Source organism: Thamnophis elegans, chromosome 11 (genome assembly GCF_009769535.1).
Source record: "Thamnophis elegans isolate rThaEle1 chromosome 11, rThaEle1.pri, whole genome shotgun sequence".
Lineage (NCBI taxonomy): Eukaryota > Metazoa > Chordata > Lepidosauria > Squamata > Colubridae > Thamnophis > Thamnophis elegans.
In genome coordinates this window covers 19,194,745-19,216,186 of record NC_045551.1, presented here as the reverse complement: position 1 = coordinate 19,216,186, position 21,442 = coordinate 19,194,745, and the positions used below count along the sequence as shown (strand labels likewise).

Sequence of the window (21,442 nt, the reverse complement as noted above, 5' to 3'; positions counted from 1 at the left end):
AATCCTATTGCTCCAGGTACTAATGGATTCTAAACAGCTGTTGCAAAATGTAATATTCCTGGTCTGGATGGCTTTTAAGAGGACTGATGCAAGGCTTTTACTGAGTCATCATAAATCTTTTGGATGTAAGTAATACATCTTTTTCAGGATGTTAAACTGCCAGCATTGTTTTACACTAAGGATTATACTAAGCCCGTGATGGTGAACCTATGGCAAGCATGTAGGAAGTGGCACGCAGGCCGGATCCAGCCCCCGGGCCTTGACTTTGAATAACATTTTGTTTTCAAATTCACAGTATGATTCTTTTATCCCCTCCGTGCAATTATATAATAAATAGTCATATTTAAAACTTTGATGTTTTTAGTTTGGCTTTACCACTTTTCTTTTTCTGATTTTGTATATTATATAAATATAAGGATTTTAAAAAATATATTTGCATATAGTTAGTTACCTCGGGAGCAACAAAATTTGCTGTGTAACAGGGTGTCATTAAGAGGCCATTTTCTGCTCTCAGCTGCTTTGCAAAGCCAAAATCACAAATTCGAATAGATTCTGGATTGCCTGATTCATCAACATATAAGATATTACTAGGCTTCAAATCTCTATGTACAACCTTAAGAAAAAAAAAAGAAAAAATTACTGGGATTTTTATGCAAAATCATCTGCAAGTTCCTTCATGATTCTGAAAAGACCCGCCAGTTTTTCTGCAGCTTTGCAGAAAAGCAACAAGAAAAATAAAGAAGTCTCTGCTGTTCCTTGGTACACATTGATTTTACATGGGAAACAGTTCAGTTGCAGGAGCTCTTGTAAACCCATCTCTTTCTTCTCAATAAAACTTGTTAAAGAGATTGTGAGGTTTCTTTTCAGAAAAACCTGATAATGATTTCAAAAATAGATAACTTACCCCTTGTGCATGAAGGTATTCAACAGTTTTTGTAATTGTGAATAACACAGCACTAGCTTCTCTTTCAGAAAAAAATTTTTGCCTAAGGATTTTGTCCAGCAGTTCTCCTCCTTTCATGAGTTCTGTTACCAGAAATACGCATTTTCCATCATCATATACCTGAAAATAACATAAAATATCCAATCATATCATGTACCTAAAAGTGACATACAAAATGATTTCACAAAAGAAATGGACCTACTAGATCTACTTTAAAATACTGGTTATCACCTGAAATAATGTGTGATATCTGAAGAACCCAGAAAATATCACAAGATAAAGGATAGCTCAGTTAAAAAATCATTGTAACTTAAATAAGATTTTAAAAAACCCTAAAATTGCATGACAATCATAGAAAGGAAGAGAAAAATAAATAACAGAGTTTAACGTTTTAATTGGCAATGTGAAAAGTTATTTTAATTGATGTCTTCCAAAATGATAGCTGAGTGGAAAAAGAATCTCCCACTATCTAATGAATGAAAAGTAAAAAAGCTTTGAAATAAATGTTCATTAATTCATTAATTTATTTTAAAACCATGTATTGTTTTAATTTGTCAGGAATTAAAATTCTGTATCTTTAGTATCATTTCTGCCAAGAAAGTTTTCAATCCATGTACTATCTCTTTGTATATACATATAATGCAGCAAGGTAAATATAAACATTTAGTTTCTAAAGCCTATGAGAGCAAGTACTGAAAAATTGGTTGGAATATAAAGAACAGGTAACTATTCTTTACTACCTGTATTTTTAGGTGTGTTTTTCTTTTCTTGTTGTTGCAGCTCCATAAACTTTTGTTTATGTCTTATACAAGATTATACATCCTATTCCTGGGGAACTTTTATAAGAAGCAAGAATATGCTTGCCAAACCTATCAGTCTAGCAATGCCACTACTCACTACCTCAAGTCTTTAGAAAGCCATCCTCAATGATTTTATTATAAATCTATCAATATTCTAAGATCATGTTTCAATACCGAAGGCTGGGAGCCTATTTATTAAGATCTATCATTTCTCTGATCTGTGCTTCTGTCAACCAAGGAAGAAGTCCGCCTCTTTCAACCTACCGTATATACTCGAGTATAGGTCGATCCGAATATAAGCCGAGGCACCTAATTTTACCACAAAAAACTGGAAAAGTTATTGACTCGAGTATAAGCCTAGGGTGGGAAATGCAGCAGCTACCGGTAAATTTCAAAAATAAAAATAGATACCAATAATGTTTTTGAATATTTATTTCAAAGAAAAACAGTAAACTAGCTCTGTAAGTGGAAAAGAGGGTCAATAAAAACAATATGGTATCAACAATAACTTTAAAAGTACAAAAACCTTAGCTCATTCAGCAACCAAGCTAAAACACAAGAGTTAAAATCCTTCAAAACTCATACAAAGCGCTGTCTTCACTGCCATCCATAGCATTACTAATGCCACATTTCTTGAAGGCGCGTTGCACCATGTCCTCCAGAATCTCTTCCCATGCATCACGAACCCATTTTATTTATTTAATACAGAGTAGATTAGGCTGTCAGGCTTAGTCATTCTTCTAACATGACAACAATTCTTACCAACAAGGATGGTATTGGCACATTTTAGCTAATGCAACCTAAACATAACCAAAGCCTATTTCACTTCAAGTATGCTAACTTTATTCTATGCCTTCCCACGCATTACATGGCTTGAACGTTCGCGGATTGCCACCAAATTGCACAGGTGGTTGTTCTACCAGATGGACATCCTTACTTTTTCTCGAAAATGGGAGAAAGGCTGCCTTTCCTAGTCTAGCCCCGTAACAACAACCCTACGAGGTAGGCTGGGTTAAAAAAAAGCGAGTGTCGGGGAATTCTGTGACTGCACCACCTCTTCGCTGCTCTCGCTTCTCAGGGAGCCCCCTTTCCTCTCGCCGAGCAGCCTGTTCTCGGAACAAAACGCCTCCCCGCCACCGCTGTCCTTCCACCAAAACGGAGGGAGAGAGCTTGCACGGTCTGCCGCACGCCACCCTTTCCCAGCGCAACCCCTCTTGGCAACGTCCCCACCGACTGCCAGGCGTATCCGCCTCTGAGCCTCTCCGCACAGTCACCCCCTTCCCCGTCGCACCCCCCACCCCAAAAACAAACCACCAGTGCTCCTCCCGCTCCCCAGGCCTGCAGCGCCCTGAAGCGCGCCTCGCTCTTCAGCTGGCCGCCACCGCGCATTTCCCCCTGAAGTTCTGCACGCTAGGGCTCCACCCAGCTTCTAGCGCCGGAGACTGCCGAAGCCCGAGAGCCAAGAAAGAAAAGACCGGAGGGAAGCGCGCTCCGCCTCCAAGCCCAAGACTTCTCAGCAGCTGCCCGCCTCTGAGTTCTCGGCGGCGGATGGGCAAGAGGAAGCGGGCAGGCTAGCTCGGAGCGCAAGAACCACCCTCCGCGCCGCAGCCGTGTCTGGATCAGCCCTCTGGAATTCTGCTCACTTTCTGCCTACTTTCTCCTCCGCTGGACCCCAAAGTTCAAATCCTCCCTGCTGGAGGAATTCCACTTATGGCCTCAGGTCTATTTACCAGTTAGAGGGTCTGAAATTGACCGTTGCCAGTTGGGGGGCGCAGAGGAACCCAGCAGACAGACGGAAGACCGGGGGAGGGGGGAAGGAAGAGATCCCATCCAGGGTAAAAAGAGGGAAAAGCGGAGAGCCTACCTTGGACGGGATCTCTTCCTCCCCCACCCCCCGGTCTCCCGTCTGTCTGCTGGGTTCCTCTGCGCCCTGCGATGCCCATCTGGGTTGGCTTCCTTGGACACTCAGCCTCCACCCCCACCACCACCTTCCCTCTGACCAACTGTCAGTTTATTCTTCACTACAAACAAAACACGGGGAAGCCGGCATCGAGTTTTCGGTGACTCCGAGGTGCGCTAACTGAAATGCGGTCTTCCTTCAGTCTCTGCTTGGAGCCTCTGGGATGATCGTTGGCGGGTGGGGGAAGCGAGGGCGCAGCTGAGCCGGGGAGGCAGAGATGAGAAGTGAGGGCTAAATGCAAAGCGCGCCGAAGAGAGCAAGCGAAGCATCCCCAAAGCGAAGGACGGGCGGGAAGCGCTTGGCCAGTATGTGAGAAGGCAGGCTGGAAGTGGCTGCGGAAGGGAAAAGAGGCAGCCACGTGTATCGGTTCTCCTTGCGGTAGATAAGGGAGGTTCGTAGCAAGGGTCCGCCGGCAGGTAGGCTTGGCGGGGAGGAAACAGAGATGGCCGAGCCCGGGGAAAGCACTGGGAAAGAAGAGATCCCGTCCAGGGTAGGCTCTCCACTTTTCCCTCTTTTTACCCTAGACGGGATCTCTTCCTCCCCCCCCCCCCGGTCTCCCATCTGTCTGCTGGGTTCCTCTGTGCCCTGCGATGCCTGGCGCCTCGTGAACATGGGTGGTGGTGATGTGACGCCTTTGCAGGTGCCTCAGTTGCCCTTGATCGTGGGCGGATCTCAATTGACGAGGAACTCAATAATCCTGGCACATAAAGCTTTTTTCCCCCCTCAGAAACTGAAGCTCGTTTAAAGAAAAAGGGAAGGGCGGGCAGCTTCACATGAGTGAGTAACTCCGGCGGTGGGAATCAGGAGGCTTCGGGTGGGCGGCGGCGCTGACACAGAGGGAGGGGAAACTCACAGGGGCGCTGGGCCATTCACGAGCGTCACCCAGCGGCATGGCCCCACCCCTTTTTCTCCTCCATTTCGGGCAAATTTTCACTGACTCGAGTATAAGCCGAGGCGGCTTTTTTCAGCCCAAAAAGTGGGCTGAAAAACTCGGCTTATACTTGAGTATATACGGTAAATAAACAGCCTGCCAAATATTTGGGGTTAAAAAAGATTTACAGTTCACAGCTCCAGAGAAAACCCAGGATATATGCATTACAAATACTGGACAAAATTAAATAAGTTTTCTAACCTAATAGCTAATAGAAGGCAAATAACACACTGATATTAATGACTTAATTACCATGAAGATGCTTATATTATCTACTTACATCTTTCAGAGTAATAATATTTGGGTGCTGTCCATATCGTAGCAATATTTCTATTTCCTCTGAAGGATCTCTCTTACTCTTGTCTATAATCTAGAGGAACAAATATATATATAAATGAATAATTTTATATAATATTAACATTTAATTAAATTATTATTTTATAACAAAAACCAGCTCAAAACAGTATTTTCACCTTGTTTAAAGAGAAAGTTAGGCTGCTATACTAGTTAAAGCACTGAACTAAAAATCAGGGGACTATCAAACCTGACTTCACTTCATAGTTGCCTGTGCCTACTTTCTTTCGCAGTTTTGCCAGTGTTGGGAAGGGGGCGGTGAATTCCTAAGGGTGGAGGGAGACTGTGGAATGCAAGTGAACCATCTGTTGCCAGGGAGATGTTATCCACAAGGCCAAGTGATGAAGAATGTTTTGACCAAAGCAGACAGCTTTTCCCAAAGTAACAGAATTGAATTCAGTTGGTAAACTATGAATTGTGGGTGGCCCAGAGTGGGGAAAGAGAGTTAGTTATGTGGCTTTTTGTGGTGGCATACAGAGCTCCCTCTGCTGGCACACGCATCGTCTGGACTATCCATATCTGGACTATCCTTAGGGGGCAACATCCACAGCCATTCGGTCTTGTCAGGATTGAGTGCGAGTTTGTTCACTCCCATCCAGACCCTAACAGCTTCCAGGCACTGGCACATCACTTCCACCGCTTCACTGAGTTGGCACGGGGCAGACAGATACAGCTGAGTATCGTCCGCAAACTAATGGTATTTAATCCCATGCCGGCGGATGATCTTGCCCAGTGGCTTCATGTAGATGTTAAATAGGAAGGGGGACAGGACCGACCCCTGCGGCACCCCATAATTGAGGGGCCTAGGAGTCGACCTCTGTCCTCCGGAGAGGTAAGAGGAGAACCACCGCAAAACTGTGCCTCCCACTCCCACCTCTTCCAGCCGTCGCAGAAGGATACCATGGTCGATGGTATCGAAGGCCGCTGAGAGGTCAAGGAGCACAAGGACAGAGGAATAGCCTTTGTCACTGGCCCGCCAGAGATCATCGGTCAGTGCGACCAAAGCGGTTTTGGTGGAGTAACCAGGCCTGGAACCAGACTGAAAAGGGTCTAGATAATCTGCTTCATCCAAGCTCCGTCGGAGTTGGAGGGCCACCACCTTCTCAACAACCTTCTCTAAAAAAGGGAGGTTGGAGACTGGACGATAGTTTTTAAAAATAGCTGGGTCCAGAGAAGGCTTCTTGAGGAGGGGTCTCACCACCGCCTCCTTAAGAGAACGTGGAAAGGATCCCTCCATCAAGGAGGCATTCGTAATTCTCTGGAGCCAGCCTCGTGTCACCTCCCTGCTGGATGAGACTAGCCAGGAGGGACACGGATCCAGTAAACAGGTGGGGGCACTCATCGCTCCCATGGCCTTGTCCACTTCATCAGGGGTGACAAGCTGGAACTCATTCCAGAAAGTCTGAGCAAGACCCTCCCTCGGCAACTCGGCTGGTTCTGTTCAAATGGAGTCCAGGTCTGTCCGAATCTGAGCGATTTTGTCCGACAGAAACTGAGCAAACTCCTCAGCTCGACCCTGCAAGGCATCACCCATTTCCCCCCCATTCAGGAGGGAACGGGTTATCCTAAACAGGGCGGCCAGGCGCGATTCTGCGACGCAATAAGAGCGGAAAAATGCGCACATTTTGCTGCTCGTATCGCCATGAGATAAGTCCTAATAAAGGCTTTTAGCAGTGTTCGGTCGGATTCGGAGTTACTAGCCCTCCAGCGTCGCTCTAGGCGTCTCTTTTGGCGCTTCATCTCCCGGAGTTCCTCAGTAAACCAAGGAGCCCTCCTGGATCCACTGCTGCGGAGAGGCCGCATAGGCGCAATCCGATCCAGGGCCCCAGTCGCCACTGTGTTCCAGGCAGCAACCAGGGACTCTGCCGGATTGTGGGCAAGAGAGTCAGGTATGTCCCCAAGCTCCAGGTGTCTGGGGTGGAACCACCTAATCAGTTCCACCTCCTTGCGGTGGGGAAGTAGCTTCCAAAAATCAAGCCTCAACAGGTAGTGATCCGATCATGACAAGGGCGAGATAGCTATTGCCCTTAACTCGAGATCACGTCTCCACTGCCCCAAGAGAAACACTAGGTCAAGTGTGTGTCCCGCTCTATGAGTTGGACCCTGGATTACTTGGGTCAAGTCCATGGCTGTCATGGAAGCCATGAATTCCTGGGCCCCATCAGAGCGTTCGCCTAAGGATGGTAGATTAAAGTCCCCCAGTACTAACAGTCTGGGGAACTCAATCGCCAGCCCGGCTACTGACTCCAGGAGCGCAGGCAGGGCTGTTGTGACGCAGCTAGAGTCAGAACTTCAAATACACTTTCAGCCTCCATAATCCAACCTGTAGCTATCCAAACAGCAACACAACTAATAGCTATATTTCTGATACAATTGAGCAGTGATTACCTTTACAGCATATTCCATATTTGTGGTTTTATGTATACATCTCTTGCAAATGGAATAGGATCCAACTCCTATATCTTGTTTGACTTCATATCCGTCAGTAAACTGAATGCTGTTCCTGTGCAACTGCTACCAAAATAACATAATTAATTAATGAGTTCTCTTAGCTCTTTGTATTAAAATATCTTAAATGTACAGTATATTCACAAGTAAATTTGTACTAAATTTAAAATAAAATGAATCTACTTTTTATTTTGTTGCCAGAACGCTCATGTTCACATATTAAATAGTGTTTAAATACACTGAGGAAGATAAATGATAATTTTATAATGAACAGTTAAAAGTTAAAGTATCTGATCTTAACCATAACAAAAAAGTGGCTATATATTTTAATAAAAAACAGCAGGGCAAAACATATGTCTATGATGAACATTTATAAATTGTTTAAATGAATTTAAATAAAATGTATGCAGAGAGTAAGAAGGTTACAAGTAGGTGATTCTTTGTTCATTTTGCAAGAGAATAACTTAAATGCTAAAAACAATTCCCCACTACCGTGTATCCCCGAAAATAAGACAGGGTCTTATTTTCTTTTGACCCACAAAATATAGCTTGGGCCTTATTATCAGAGGAGGGCTTTTTGCTTTGGATCGCTCGGGAGCTGCTCTCTTGCGAGCGGGCTCCCTGAGAGCCGGGCACAGCCTCAGGGTGGAACGGCTGTGTTGCGCTGTTGCAACAGCAACACAGCAGCCATGAGGTGACCACACTCATGAGCAGCCGCCCAGCAACCACCACCCCTTTCCAGTTGGGCACAGCGCCATTCACTGACTTAGGGGTATTCCCAAGCCGTGGGAGCGCCTGTTCGCTGCCCTCTGGCTTGGCACCTTCAGAATGCCCCTAGGTCAGTGAATGGGGCTCTGCATGGCTGGAGAGGAGGGTTGCGCAAGCGGCTTTTCCGCTCCCCGCTCGTGCGACTCCCAGGCTCACGATGCCCTTGCCTAACTCTCCCTGCAGAGCCAGGGCATCTCTGCTGCTGCCGCCGCCCACCACATGGCTTTTTCTGCAGCTTCCAAAGCACGGAGGTAGGATGTCGAGTCTTCTGGCAGTTGCGTACTCCCAGAGCGGCAACTGCCGAACAACAGCTGTTTGACCCTGAGGCTGTGCCTGCCTCTTCGGAAGCTCGCTTGCAAGAGAGCAGCCGCCTGGCAACCCCCCTCTCCAGCTGGGCACAACGCCGCTGACCGACCTTGGTATCCCGAAGGCACCAAGCAACGTGAGTCTTTGCCCCCCACCTCATTCCCGTGGCTTGGCGCCTTCGGGATACCGCTAGGTCAGCTCTGCCTGGACGAAGGGGGGGAATTCTCCAGGGGGGTTATTTTCCGGGGGGGGTGTGTGTGTGTTATATTTTTGCCCACCCGAAAAATGTGGTATGGCCTTAGTTTCAGGGAAACATGGTAGTGACTTAGGAGCAACTTCATAGCATCCCTTACCAATTGTGGAAATGATGCAAAGCATCACCTCACTGCTATTATTTAGGCATAAGAATGGTTAGATAACTCCAAAAGATGCTAAAAGTCATTAAGTATGTAGCAATATTTAGGACTTTTATGTTCTTTAACACTTCCGATTTTGTAAACTGTAATCACTAAAAAAAAAACTGTATCTACAAGTACTGTATCATATTAGATTCCTACATAGTTTATACTGTTCAAGTCAGCTGTAGAAGTAACTCTTCCAAAGCAAATTTTACATATGTAAAACATCTTTCTATAAGCATTTTACATGTAGCTATTTGCATTCAAAATTATGCAAATGATGTTTGTTCTATGAATGTTGGCTTAGATAACAGTCAATCTAAAAATTCTTCATTAAGAACATTCACCTGAACTATTGAATGCCCACCAGATGTCTGCATAGCTTGATTTTCATCATCTGATGCAATAGCTACAAAACTGAAACCCCGGAAAAGCTGATGAGCATTAGCACTTGGTGGAATACCAGGTGAATCTGAAAATGATACATTGATAAGTATGTTTAATAAGGTTGTAAATATTTAAGAACGTTCATAATAAAAATAAGATATAACAGCAATATGTAAAAAAAAATAACTAAATTGCAATACATTTCAAACATTAAAATTTTAGTTGGCTGATAGGTCAGATATCTGACAGAATATGTTTTTCTGAAAGGCTAATAGCGAGAGATATGAGATTTCCAAGAAAATAAATTCCAAAATTTGGGCAAATTGTAGTGTACAAAGGACAGCTTGATGACTCATGATACATTTAAGTTAAACTACAAGGAGAATTATTTTGCATTTAATGCAAAATCATGGAAGGGATTTCTTTCAATATACAAGGACTGCATATGATAGCATGAACACTATGGCAAAGGTTAAATAAAATTTAATATATATGTGCCAGAGAAAAATTTGAATAATATATATACTAAAACTTCCTTGATATAGGTTTACTCAGCCTTCCATCCTTCCGAGGTGGGTAAAATGAGGATCCAAATTGTTGGGGGCAATATGCTGACTCTGTAAAACCGCTTAGAGAGGGCTGTAAAGCACTGTAAAGTGGAATATATACAATATTTTTCCGAGTATAAGATGCTCTGAAGTATTGGAGCGCATCTAGCTTTTGGGGAGGAAAAGAAGAAGAAAAAATCTGCCTCCCAGCAATTTGTCTCCTTGCAGCAAACAGCCTGTTTCAGTTTCAGTTTACCCTGATAAGCACAAGAAAAAAAAATCTCCCTGTCTCCCAGCAATTTGCCTCCTTGAAGCAAATAGTGTGTTTCAGTTTCAATTTCAGCACAAGCAGCTGATTGTCGGTTGGCTCCGCCTCTCGACCTATTTCAGGCTGCAGGAATTGCCATTGCCTATTACCGCCTCTGCGCGTCCCATTATTGGTCTCCAAGTGCCTCATTTTCCGCCAATTCTGATCGCCGTCAGCCGGAAAGGGCTGAAAATGTGGCACAGAGGCCGAAAACGAGTTGCGCAGAGGCAGCAATAGCCTATGGCAATCCCTGCAGCTTGAAACAGCTGATGGTCGGGAGGCCGATCCAACCGACAATCAGCTGCTTGTGCTAATCAAGCTGTGCTAATCAAGCTGTGCTAATCAAGCTGTGCTGAAGGTGAAACAGGCTGTTTGCTGCAAGGAGGCAAATTGCTCAGAGGCAGAGGTCAAAGGGTGGGGGCCGGCGGGTGGGCGGGACTACATTCGGTGTATAAGATGCACACGAATTTTTACCCTCTTTTTGGGGGAGGTGCGTCTTATACTCTGAAAATATGGTAAGAAAGTGCTATTGCTATAGTATATATTTTACCTTTTGGTGTTTTTGCTGTAAATTCAGAATCAAAATAAAAAGTGTCCTCAGGTCTACCAGTTGCAGGTTTAAATGGTGGATTAATTTCTCTTCTGTACAATTTCTAAGGCAAACAAAATTTTAATATATTACAAATATATATAAATAGTCCTTGAGTTACGATTGCAATTGAGGCTGCATATTACAGTTGTAAATCATTGCTAAGCAAACCAATTATTCTTTATGGAGTGGATTTTGCTGGAAATAAACAATGGTTTCTGACAAAAATAGCTCGAATTGCACTTATGTGACCACAAATGGTGCAAACAACTGTAAATGTGGGCTGGTTTCCAAACGTTCAAAATATATCATACGACTGTGTGTGTATTTGTGGGGGGGCTGAGAACTTCAGAACTGAATGATAATTAGCTTTTGTGGGGGGGGGGGCCTGTCCATCGTAACGTGGAACACTCAGTAAGCATGATATATTTCTTATATTAATTAATGCTTTTATTGATTTGTGTACTTACATTCCAGTCTATTGTGCTGAAAAATGGATGCCTCTTAATTTCCTCAACTCCATCGGGACCTGCTCCTATTAGAGGTTATTAACAAAAACAATACCAAAAACTCCTTAGATAGTTATTTGATTTATTGTTGAAATCTTAATTAGATGACTTTAATATTCTACCTAATCTATTTGCAGGATTTCTTTTGAAAAGCATTCGAAGAAGACTTTGAGCTTCTGGACTTAAAAACTGGGGCATTCCAAGTTTGGCTCTGTAAAAGAAAATAAATTAATAGTTTACACACATAAATGATATTAATCTACGTTCATGGATTTTAGTTTATTACTGTAGGATACTATAGATTAAATAATTGGTATTAATAGCCACTGTTTCTACCACCGACTGGAATGATTTTTCACTATTATGCTGCCTGTCATCGTATGAGCTTCAGGTCATACGATGGCTCAAACAGCTTCCATGCAGACTGATACAGGAGAAAGAGAGGCTGAAGAATGAAAAGTAGAACATGCCGAAAAAAACCCTGTTCTTATGATATTGGATGCTGTCTCTTGTTTGGAAATAAACCGTTAAAAGCCTCATAGTATGTCATAAAATGGCAGCATTAATCATTTTTTATTTTAATCAATTTATTTGGCTGCCAATCTTGTAAACATGACTAAGCAACATTATATAGAGCACAGAAAGGGAGTAAGAAATAGTAAGCTAAAGAAATTAAAGGAACAAGAAAAGAAAATGAGAAATACAGTTACATCAAGTTTGCAGTACATCAATGGCTACTTCATGCTTTATGTTTGTTTCTACATTCATAAACAATTTCATACATTTCTTTTAGCAACTTTTTTAAAAATAAAAACTTATTATTTATTATTACTAAGTTTTGTATTCATTCAGCACCTGTTCATTCTTGATCCAGACTCTTATTTAGCAATAGCAATAGCAGTAGACTTATATACCGCTTCATAGGCCTTTCAGGCCTCTCTAAGCGGTTTACAGAGAGTCAGCATATTGCCCCCAACAATCTGGGTCCTCATTTTACCCACCTTGGAAGGATGGAAGGCTGAGTCAACCCTGAGCCGGTGAGATTTGAACCGCTGACCTGCTGATCTAGCAGTAGCCTGCAGTGCTGCATTTAACCACTGCGCCACCTTGGCTCTCTTTCTCAAATTCATCAATGTTTTTATTGCATTTGATTTACTTTATGTTTCTCCTGATCTAACTCATAAGGTGAATCAGAAACACTCTTACATATACCGTGTTTCCCCAAATATACAACTTACCCCCAAAATAAGCCCTAGCCTGATTTTTGGGGATCGGCGTAATATAAGCCCTTGTGAGGGGGGATATGGCCAGCACAGGAGGCAGCCCTTCCCCGGTCACCTCATGGAGGCTTGGCCCCTTATTCACGGCCCATGGATCAGCTGAGCCAGCAAGGCCTGGGAGCTGCCTTTCATTCTGTCTCTCTGCGAAGGTCTCCCAGTGCAATGCTCTGCCGCAGCTTCAGAGCAAACCTCCACCTTCCCTGTGGAGGATTAAGAGGCTGAAGGCTTTGGAGGGAGCATTTTTGGGATGTGTGTCTGTGCAGAGCTCCCCAAGGATAGAACAGGGAAATGGGGGGGGGGGATATTTTTCTACTGATTGGAGCAAGGTGAAGCCTCCAGCCTTGTATCCTCTTCAGGGAAGGTGGAAGTATTCTCTAAAGCTGCAACAGAGAATTGCACAAGGAGACCTCTGCAGGTAACATTTCTGAAATGTTAACTTTTAACACTGTACTCACAGGAAAATCCCCCCTCATCACGGTTTGATTTACTTTCTGTGAATCTTTGTGCTGAAAAAGGTCTGTGCTTTCTTGTTCTCTTCTTCCCCCGCCCCACCTCCAGCTGTCCATTTCAGCTTTCACAGACAACCATCTGCCAGGGTGGATGATACCTCAGGGGGTGTGATTGAATTCCAACCCCAACAGACCTGGTGGGCACGAGCTATCCCACCTGATGTGGGAACACCTGATGTGGGGGCCTATGGGAATTTCTGGGAATTGAAATCCACAAGTCTTTAAATGCCCATGCTTCTGCTGGCCTCTGCCCTCCTGGCAGTGCTGCTCTTGGCAGCACTGCGGGACTACTCCTGCCTGGCCAGGTTGAATAATCCCAGATTTAAAACCTCTGAAAACCTCCTGAGTGCCACTAGCCTCCCAGGGCTCCTTCATGAGCGGCCACTGGTAGAGCCATGCCACCTCGCCCACTGCTGTCCCATGCACCACCGTCCAGGCCTTCCGCATAGCCCTTAAGACCTGGCTAGCCCGTCAGGCCTGGGGACAAAGATAATCGCCCCTCCCGAATGATGAATGAATGCTGTACATTATTTTACTCTATGTTTGTCTACGTCATTGTTTGTATTTCCCTCCCCTGATCCTATGTAAGCCGCCCTGAGTCCCCTCAGGGAAAAGGGCGGCCTATAAATTGTAATAAACCTTCGAACCTTCAAACCTTCACAGCTGGAATGAGAGTTGCAGCGCCTGCTAAGCCCCAAAGAGCACCGGGCTCTATGTGACTGTAGCCCAGTGCCTGCAGCATCAAGTGCAGGCTGGCACTCAGTAGTCCAAAGACAGCAGTGGGTGAGGTGGCACAGACAGCATGGCTCCACCTGTGATGCCAACAGCATGGGGCTTACCGCAGCCGAGAAGTGTCCCAGTAGCAGCAAGGACAGCAGGCAGGGTGGGAAGAGAGAGAGAGAGAGCTAGATCCAATCCAACTTGGGAGGGCTGGTGATGTTCTCTCTCTCCCTCTCTCTCTCTCTCTCTCTCACACACACACACACGTCCCTCACAACCCCCCACCAACTCAAAGGCAGCCACATCCCTTCACTAACCTGCTTTCTAGCTTTGTTTTCTGCTGCGTGTGCAGGGCAAGAAGTCTGTGGGACTACTGTAAAAAACCTTGCGAGAAGTTGGCACCCCTGGTCTCCTTTTCACTGTCAGAGGCCTTCAGGAACTTCTTCTGAGGCTGATAAGGCTTTCCTGAAGCCTCTGCAGCCGATAACAGAGCTCTGGATCTGGAGTTCTGTTATAGGCTACAGAGGCCTTTAAGAAAGCCTTGCAGACCTTGTTGACTACAGAATAAACGGACCAGAAAGGCAGGTGTTGGGGTGCATAAGGTCTGGCTGCAACTGTCTGAAGGTAAATAAATAGGGCAGCTCCACACACCCCCATCTGCACCAGAGGTGGTATTCAGCAGGTTCTGACCAGTTCTGGAGAACCGGTAGCAGAAATTTTGAGTAGTTCAGAGATCCGGTAGATACCATCTCTGACTGGCCCCGTCCCCATCTATTCTCTGCCTCCCAAGTCCCAGCTGATCAGGAGGAAGGGGAATTTTGTAGTAACCGTCCCCTGGAGTGAGGTGGGAATGGAGATTTTACAGTATCCTTCCCCTGGCATGCCCACCAAGCCATGCCCACAGAACCGGTTGTAAAAAAATTTGGATCCCACCCCTGATCCTCACCCTAGCTTAATTTTTACCTGTGCACCCTGGAGTGGGCAGGGTCTTAATTTGGGCTTATTTTGGAGGTAGGACTTACATTGGGCACACGTGTTAAAAAATCAAGCTAGGACTTACTTTCAGGGTAGGTCATATTTTCGAGGAAACAAAGTACTTTGGAAAAAAAAATGCCAAGAATACTGTATGATTTGTTCAGACATTCACCAAGAGTCAAAGTCTGACAAGATGGTGTGTGTGTGTATGTATGTATGTATGTATTTGTGTGTGTGTGTATATATATATATATATACACACATACATACATACATACATACATACATAACTTACCATAAATCAAGCAACAAATGTAAGTCAAATACAGATTTTTCAAATGACAAAGTTATATGTTAGAATCAAGTTGGTATGCAAGAATGAGAAGAAATTGTAGGCATAAGCACTGAAAAAATGTATTCCCCACTTATTTAGTGTTAACAAACTGAATATCTGAGAAAACTGTTCAAGGTTGGATTACAGCAACAGTTTTGAAGATAACATGAACAAGAAATATGAGACATAAGACATTTGGTGAGTTAAAAGGACTAATAGTTACTGTATGTCAAAATGTAAAGCATTGGGTTGCATGTCTTTACACTTCTCATGGAGAAAGCAGGACATCTGGAATATGCGTTTATAATATATTAATACCTTTCAAAAAATAAGGGGAAGAATAGTCATTAGATATTACAATCCAAAGAGCAAACCCCGTAGAATCGTGATGGTGAACCTGTGGCACGTAGAGCCCTCTCTGTGGGTATATGTGCTTTCGCCAGCTGGTGCTCGCCGTCGCCAGAGCACTGGAAAAACACCCAAAAAACAGCCCATTTCTGGGCCATTTCAGGCTGTTTTTCAGGCTGTTTTGGGGCCATTTTTCAAGCCATTTTTGATCCAAAAAACACTCTCCAAAAACGGCCCGAAATGGTCCGAAAAGCAGCCTGAAAATGCCCCCCAAAACAGCCTGAAAATGCCCCCCAAAACAGCCTGAAAACAGCCAAAAAACAGGCATGCGTGCGACAGTCAGCTGATCTTTGATTTTCCGGCACGCGCACATGCACGCACATGCACGTTCCGGTTTGGCCACTCGGTGCTGAAAAGGTTCGCCATCACTGCCGTAGAATAACTGAGACACATAAATAAGAGTGTACTCACTTGAGAATCATAGTCATGGTTTCTTTTCTGTCTTTCCCTTGAAAAGGTAGAGTACCAGTGAGCATTTCAAACTGAAAGAATAAATTTTTCATCAATTATACTAAAAGATATGGAGAAAACCCTTTGACAAGATTATTTAGCAGAACAGATTTCCCCCCCTATAAATTAGTAGCTTTATATGCAATTTTCTCTAATAACAGCTTAAATTCCCAAAAGCTTAACTCCATATTTAATGTGCTGCCTGAAAATACTGAAACACAGCAGCAGCCATGAGGTGACCACGCTTGCCGCCTCCTGCACCTCAAAAATAATAACACCTCCCTGAAAATAAGGCGAAGTGCTTATTTCGTGGGTCAAAATAAAACCCTGTCTTATTTACAGGGAAATATGGTAGTCAGATTAAAAACATGTTAAAATCCCCTTTCTTTCAAAAACTGCATAATCATGTTTCTTGTAAAAGCTAACACTACTTTATTATTTTTGTAATATACAAGTAATGTTCATGTTAACAGTTTGTACTTTAAACACAGAAGTTCAAAATCTACGTATATGTTATTTAAGTCAATTTATATTGAAAAATATTGCATTAGTAAATTTTGAAAATCTCAAAAGTTTTTTAGTTGCAATTTTTAATGATCAAGTAAAATACAAAAGTACATTTGCTTAGATTTGATTTATGGACATAAATTTGAAAAATACTGTTTTTATAATACTATTACTATAATTCTGTTTAATTTAAATAAATTCCATTTGTCCTAATTCAACCCTGGAGATGTATATTGACAGGATTTAATTCATCTTAGATGTACTTACGAAATAATAAAAAGTGCCAAATTTATAGTGACTTGCAAACTGCTAACAAGTGAAATAAAGAACTCAATTGTTTACACTGCCAATTTATATCCCTGACATATATGCATATGTTCAAAATAAATTAACTAGGTGGGTTTGTATTTGACATTCACATATGGTTAAAATGAAGTTCCTTATCTTATTTTATTATTACAGAGCTTACTAAGATAAGTGCACAAAAGCATGATGTGGAGTATCAAAGATCAATAGACTTTATCATCCCATACAAACTTACCATTAACACACCAAATGACCACCAGTCTGCACTCTGTGTATGACCTCGCCGATTAACTACTTCTGGGGCCATATATTCCACTGTTCCACAAAAGGAGTACGCCTTTTTCTCATGATCAATAGATTCTTTGCTTAAGCCAAAATCTGGAAGGAAAAAAAATACACTTTTATACGTATACTAATCAGAAAAGTATTTAGTTTTTAATAGGCTATTTTTAAGTGCATGTAATTTACAAACATTCTGTTTTATCACGCAAAAGGGAAGGTGTCTACAAATCATTCATAGAAAGTAAATTTTGTCTTACATACCTGTTAATTTAATATGACCTTCTTCATCAAGAAGTATGCTATAAATAAAATAAAGTTTTTAATTGGTTGTATGAATTTTATTGGTAACAATTAAAGAAAGCTATAAATAGTATAAAATGTTATTTCAGGGTTACTCCTCTATTGATAAAGGTTTTCCCAGTCCAGTTGTGTTCGACTCTAGGGAGTGGTGCTCATCTCCGTTTCTTAACTGAGGAAACTAATGTTGTCTGAAGAACTTTAGTGGTCAGCAAGCCAGCATGACCATAAGCCGAGAGGCATGGAGTGTTGTTACCTTCCCACCAAAGTGGTACCTATTTATCTAACGTATTTTTCGGAGTATAAGATGCACCTTTTTGCCTCAAAAAAGAAGCTGAAAATCTGGGTGCGTCTTATACATCGAATACAGCATTTTTTACCTCCTGATGCCCCGCCCCTTCACCAAAATGGCCGTGTATACCCTTATGGAGGCTTTCAAAGAGCTCATGGGGGCTGGGGAAGGCAGAAATGAGCAAAAAACGAGGCATTTTTTGCCCACAACCCCCAGCAGCACTCTACAAGCTTCCATAAGGCTATGCATGCAAATTTTTTGTCAAAAAACGGGCCTATTTTCGTGAAGAACAGACCGTTTTTTGCTCGTTTTGGGGGGGCCCACCCCCCAGGAGCACTCTGCAAGCCCCAAGGCTATTCATGCCTTTTTGGGGGGAAAAACGGGCCCATTTTCATGAAAAACGGGCTGTTTTTGGGAGGCTAGCAGAGTGCAAAAACTTTTTTTTTTCCTTTTGGAAAGCTCTTTAACTGATTGATGAGAAATACATTGATCAAGTGCTGTGCCAGCAGAATCACCTACCTATCTACTGTATTTCTCTTTCTATTTCTCTCTCTCTATCCCTTTACTTACCTACCTACCTACACACACACTCTCTCCCTACCTACCTACCATATTTCTCTCTCTCTCCCTTTATCTACCTACCTAACTAGTCTCTCTCTCTCTCCCTACCTATCTACTGTATTTCTCTCTCTCTCTATTTCTCTCTCTATTTCTCTCTCTCAGTTCAGTTCATTTCAGTTCAGTTTATTGTATTTGTATGGCACCCTTTTCCCCTGAAGGGGGACTCAGGGCGGCTCACAACTCAAACCGGGGAAGGGGGGATACAGACAAAAAATTTAAAAAACAAACATAACAATATACAATTTAAAACTCACAACAGTCATACCATTTGAGATGGGGGCAACAGCTCTTTAACCCCAGGCCTGTCGGAACAGCCAGGTTTTGAGGGCTTTGCGGAAGGCCTGGAGGGTGGTGAGGGTTCGAATCTCCACGGGGAGTTCGTTCCAGAGGGTCGGAGCAGCCACAGAGAAGGCTCTCCTCCGGGTAGTTGCCAGTCGACACTGGCCGGCGGATGGAATTCGGAGGATGCCTAATCTGTGGGATCTAATCGGTCTAGTGGAGGTAATTGGCAGCAGGCGGTCTCTCAAGTACCCAGGTCCAATACCATGAAGGGCTTTATAAGTGACGACTAGCGCCTTGAAGCGTATCCGGAGACCAACAGGCAGCCAGTGCAGCTCGTGGAGGATAGCTGTTACGTGGGTGAACCGAGGTACACCCACGATCGCTCGCGCGGCTGCATTCTGGACAAGCTGAAGTCTCTGAATATTCTTCAAGGGCTGCCCCATGTAGAGCACGTTGCAGTAGTCCAGTCTAGAGGTCACAAGGGCACGAGTGACTGTTGTGAGGGCCTCCCGGTTCAGGTAGGGACGCAACTGGTGCACCAGGCGAACCTGGGCAAATGCCCCCCTGGTCACAGCCGACAAGTGGTGTTTGAAAGTCAGCTGTCGGTCCAGGAGGACTCCCAAATTGCGAACCCTGTCTGAGGGGCGTACTGTTTGACCCCCCAGCCTGAGAGATGGAAAACTTGGCCAATTAGTCTCTCTACTCCTCTACCTACCTACCTACCTACCCTCTCTCGCTCTCCCTACCTACTGTATTTCTCTCGATTTCTCTCTCTCTCTTTCTATCCCTTTCTTTCCCTACCTACCTAACTACTCTCTCTCTCTACCTACTGTATTTATCTCTCTATTTCTCTCTCTATCCCTCTACCTAACAACCTAACTACTCTCTGTCTCTCTCTCTTTCTCCTACCTATCTACTGTATTTCTCTATCTCTTTTTTATTTCTCTCTCTATCCCTCTACCTACCTACCTACCCTCTTTCTATCTCTCTCTATTTCTGTTTATCTACTTACCTACTCCCTCTCTCCCTCCTGTATTTCTCTCTCTTTCTCTCCCTATCTACCTACTTTTTTTAAAAAAAAATGCCTCTTAAAAACCTTGGTGCGTCTTATACTCTGGTGTGTCTTATACTCCAAAAAATATGGCACTTGCATTTGCATGTTTTCAAGCTGCTAGATTGGCAGGAACTGGGGCAAGTAATGGGAGCTCACCCCATTGTGTGATGCTCAGGTATTGAACCCAGGCTGTCAGCTGAGAAGCTGACAAGCTCAGTGTCTTTAACCGCTGAGCCATCACATCTGTATAGATAGGAATGGCCTATAAGTCTGTACAATAAATACATAAATTTATCAAATGTATAAATGTAACTGTGGGCATCTGCAAATGTTTGCTTCTTTTATTAGAGAGGTGAAAGTAGTGTTGTGCTATATGTTATTCCCCTCTGGTATTTATATGTACATAGAAAAGGACAGATATTTATGATATAAAAAAACTTTTGCCATGCCCTTCTACTTGACCATAATTTCATGGACACAGCTACTTGAATCCAATTTGAAATAACTTACTTTTCTGGTTTTAGATCTCTGTATATTATCCCAAGACTATGCAGATGGTCTAAAGCGAGTGCTAATTCAGCCAAATAAAATTTGACATCATCTTCTGTGAACATGACCTACAAAGAAAACATGCATTTCCATAAGATACTGTCATGTCCTGCCATTAAAAGTTGGAAGTGGGGGAGGAAGGGTGGACAAATGTGCAATATGATTTTGTGTATGTGATGGGAAATAGGGAGGGGGGAATGACAGGTGATAAAGACCAGAGAAGCCCGGAACAGTTTGTACCAGAGGCACCAAGGCAATGCACCTTGATAAAGGAATGTGAATTGCCCAGAACATCTCAATATTCTCATATTATCTTGGCGAGCTCCGATTGGCGAAGTCCCTGTGACAGACTGGTCATAGGGGGAAAGGAGAAGAGAACATTTTCTGTATCTTTTTTGTGCGGGGAAACCTTAGAGCCAGCCTGACTATATTGCAACCAATTTCCTTAGTAAAAAAATGTTTTGCTTCAATCTAATGGAGTCCAAGATCTTTCTTTCCTAAGGAACCAGATTGGGGCAGATCTGACAGACAGTAAGAATGTTTATTTCTCAACTTAAAATGTAACAAATATAATTAAAAGTAACATACAATATTCAGATAGATAACTGAATTTATAAAAGCGATTGTAATTATTAAATAAGCATTAACACCAAGCATATATAATTCATACTAACATATAATCATAATTAGCTAGAAGAATTATTTCAAAGTATAGAGAATACAGAAGAAATGCTATATGATACATACAAAAATTAAGAAATTTGGAAAATATTCCTACATAGTTAAGCTGTGTATTTAAAGTGCTACTATAAAGCTCCTGTCATAATTACAATATAAATCTTGCTTACCTCTTTGGATAAGCGTGTAAACAAATCGCCTCCTCTGAGAAAGTCTAAAATAAGATATAACTTCCCTTCTGTTTGAAAAGCTGAGGGAAAAGCAAACAACTGATTTCAGTAAAGTCATACAGTATCACTAGCCTCAGAAAGGAACTATTTAAATTATTTATGTTAAACTCTATAGGATATGTCTAGAAAACAATGCCAACATTAGTACCTATCACCTTTAGTGCCTACTGCTTCTGTTTGTTAAAGTTGCTACTGTACTCCAGTAAGTAACTAACTGCATCTATTGCGGCTACAGTGGTGGGTTTCAAAAAATTTTAGAACCTATTTTGTAGGTGTGGCCTGTTTTGTGGAAGTGGCTCAGTGATCATGTAACCGGGTAGGAGTAGCTTGGTGGTTGTGTGACCGGGTGAGCGTGGCCAAGTTGGAAAATGTGGTGAAACTCATTTAACAATGCTCTTGCTCAGCAACCAAAATTTTGGG

General features: G+C 43.1%; 1 protein-coding gene across 3 annotated transcripts in view; it reads right to left on the bottom strand.

Moving 5' to 3' along the window:
- The window catches only part of RPS6KA3 (ribosomal protein S6 kinase A3), a 79,128-nt gene that overhangs the window by 16,880 nt on the left and 40,806 nt on the right, over positions 1-21,442 (bottom strand). For 2 of the 3 annotated variants that reach the window (XM_032226475.1, XM_032226477.1), the window contains 13 exons: positions 20,963-21,042; positions 20,076-20,182; positions 17,281-17,318; positions 16,973-17,115; positions 15,886-15,956; positions 11,371-11,459; positions 11,210-11,274; positions 10,701-10,803; positions 9,256-9,380; positions 7,377-7,502; positions 4,915-5,004; positions 905-1,063; positions 452-613 (listed from right to left, as the gene is read on the bottom strand). In XM_032226475.1, the coding sequence (XP_032082366.1) occupies positions 452-613; positions 905-1,063; positions 4,915-5,004; positions 7,377-7,502; positions 9,256-9,380; positions 10,701-10,803; positions 11,210-11,274; positions 11,371-11,459; positions 15,886-15,956; positions 16,973-17,115; positions 17,281-17,318; positions 20,076-20,182; positions 20,963-21,042 (1,358 nt within the window). The remainder of the gene's footprint in view (positions 1-451; positions 614-904; positions 1,064-4,914; positions 5,005-7,376; positions 7,503-9,255; positions 9,381-10,700; positions 10,804-11,209; positions 11,275-11,370; positions 11,460-15,885; positions 15,957-16,972; positions 17,116-17,280; positions 17,319-20,075; positions 20,183-20,962; positions 21,043-21,442) is intronic. The other variant, XM_032226476.1, reaches the window with a different exon arrangement.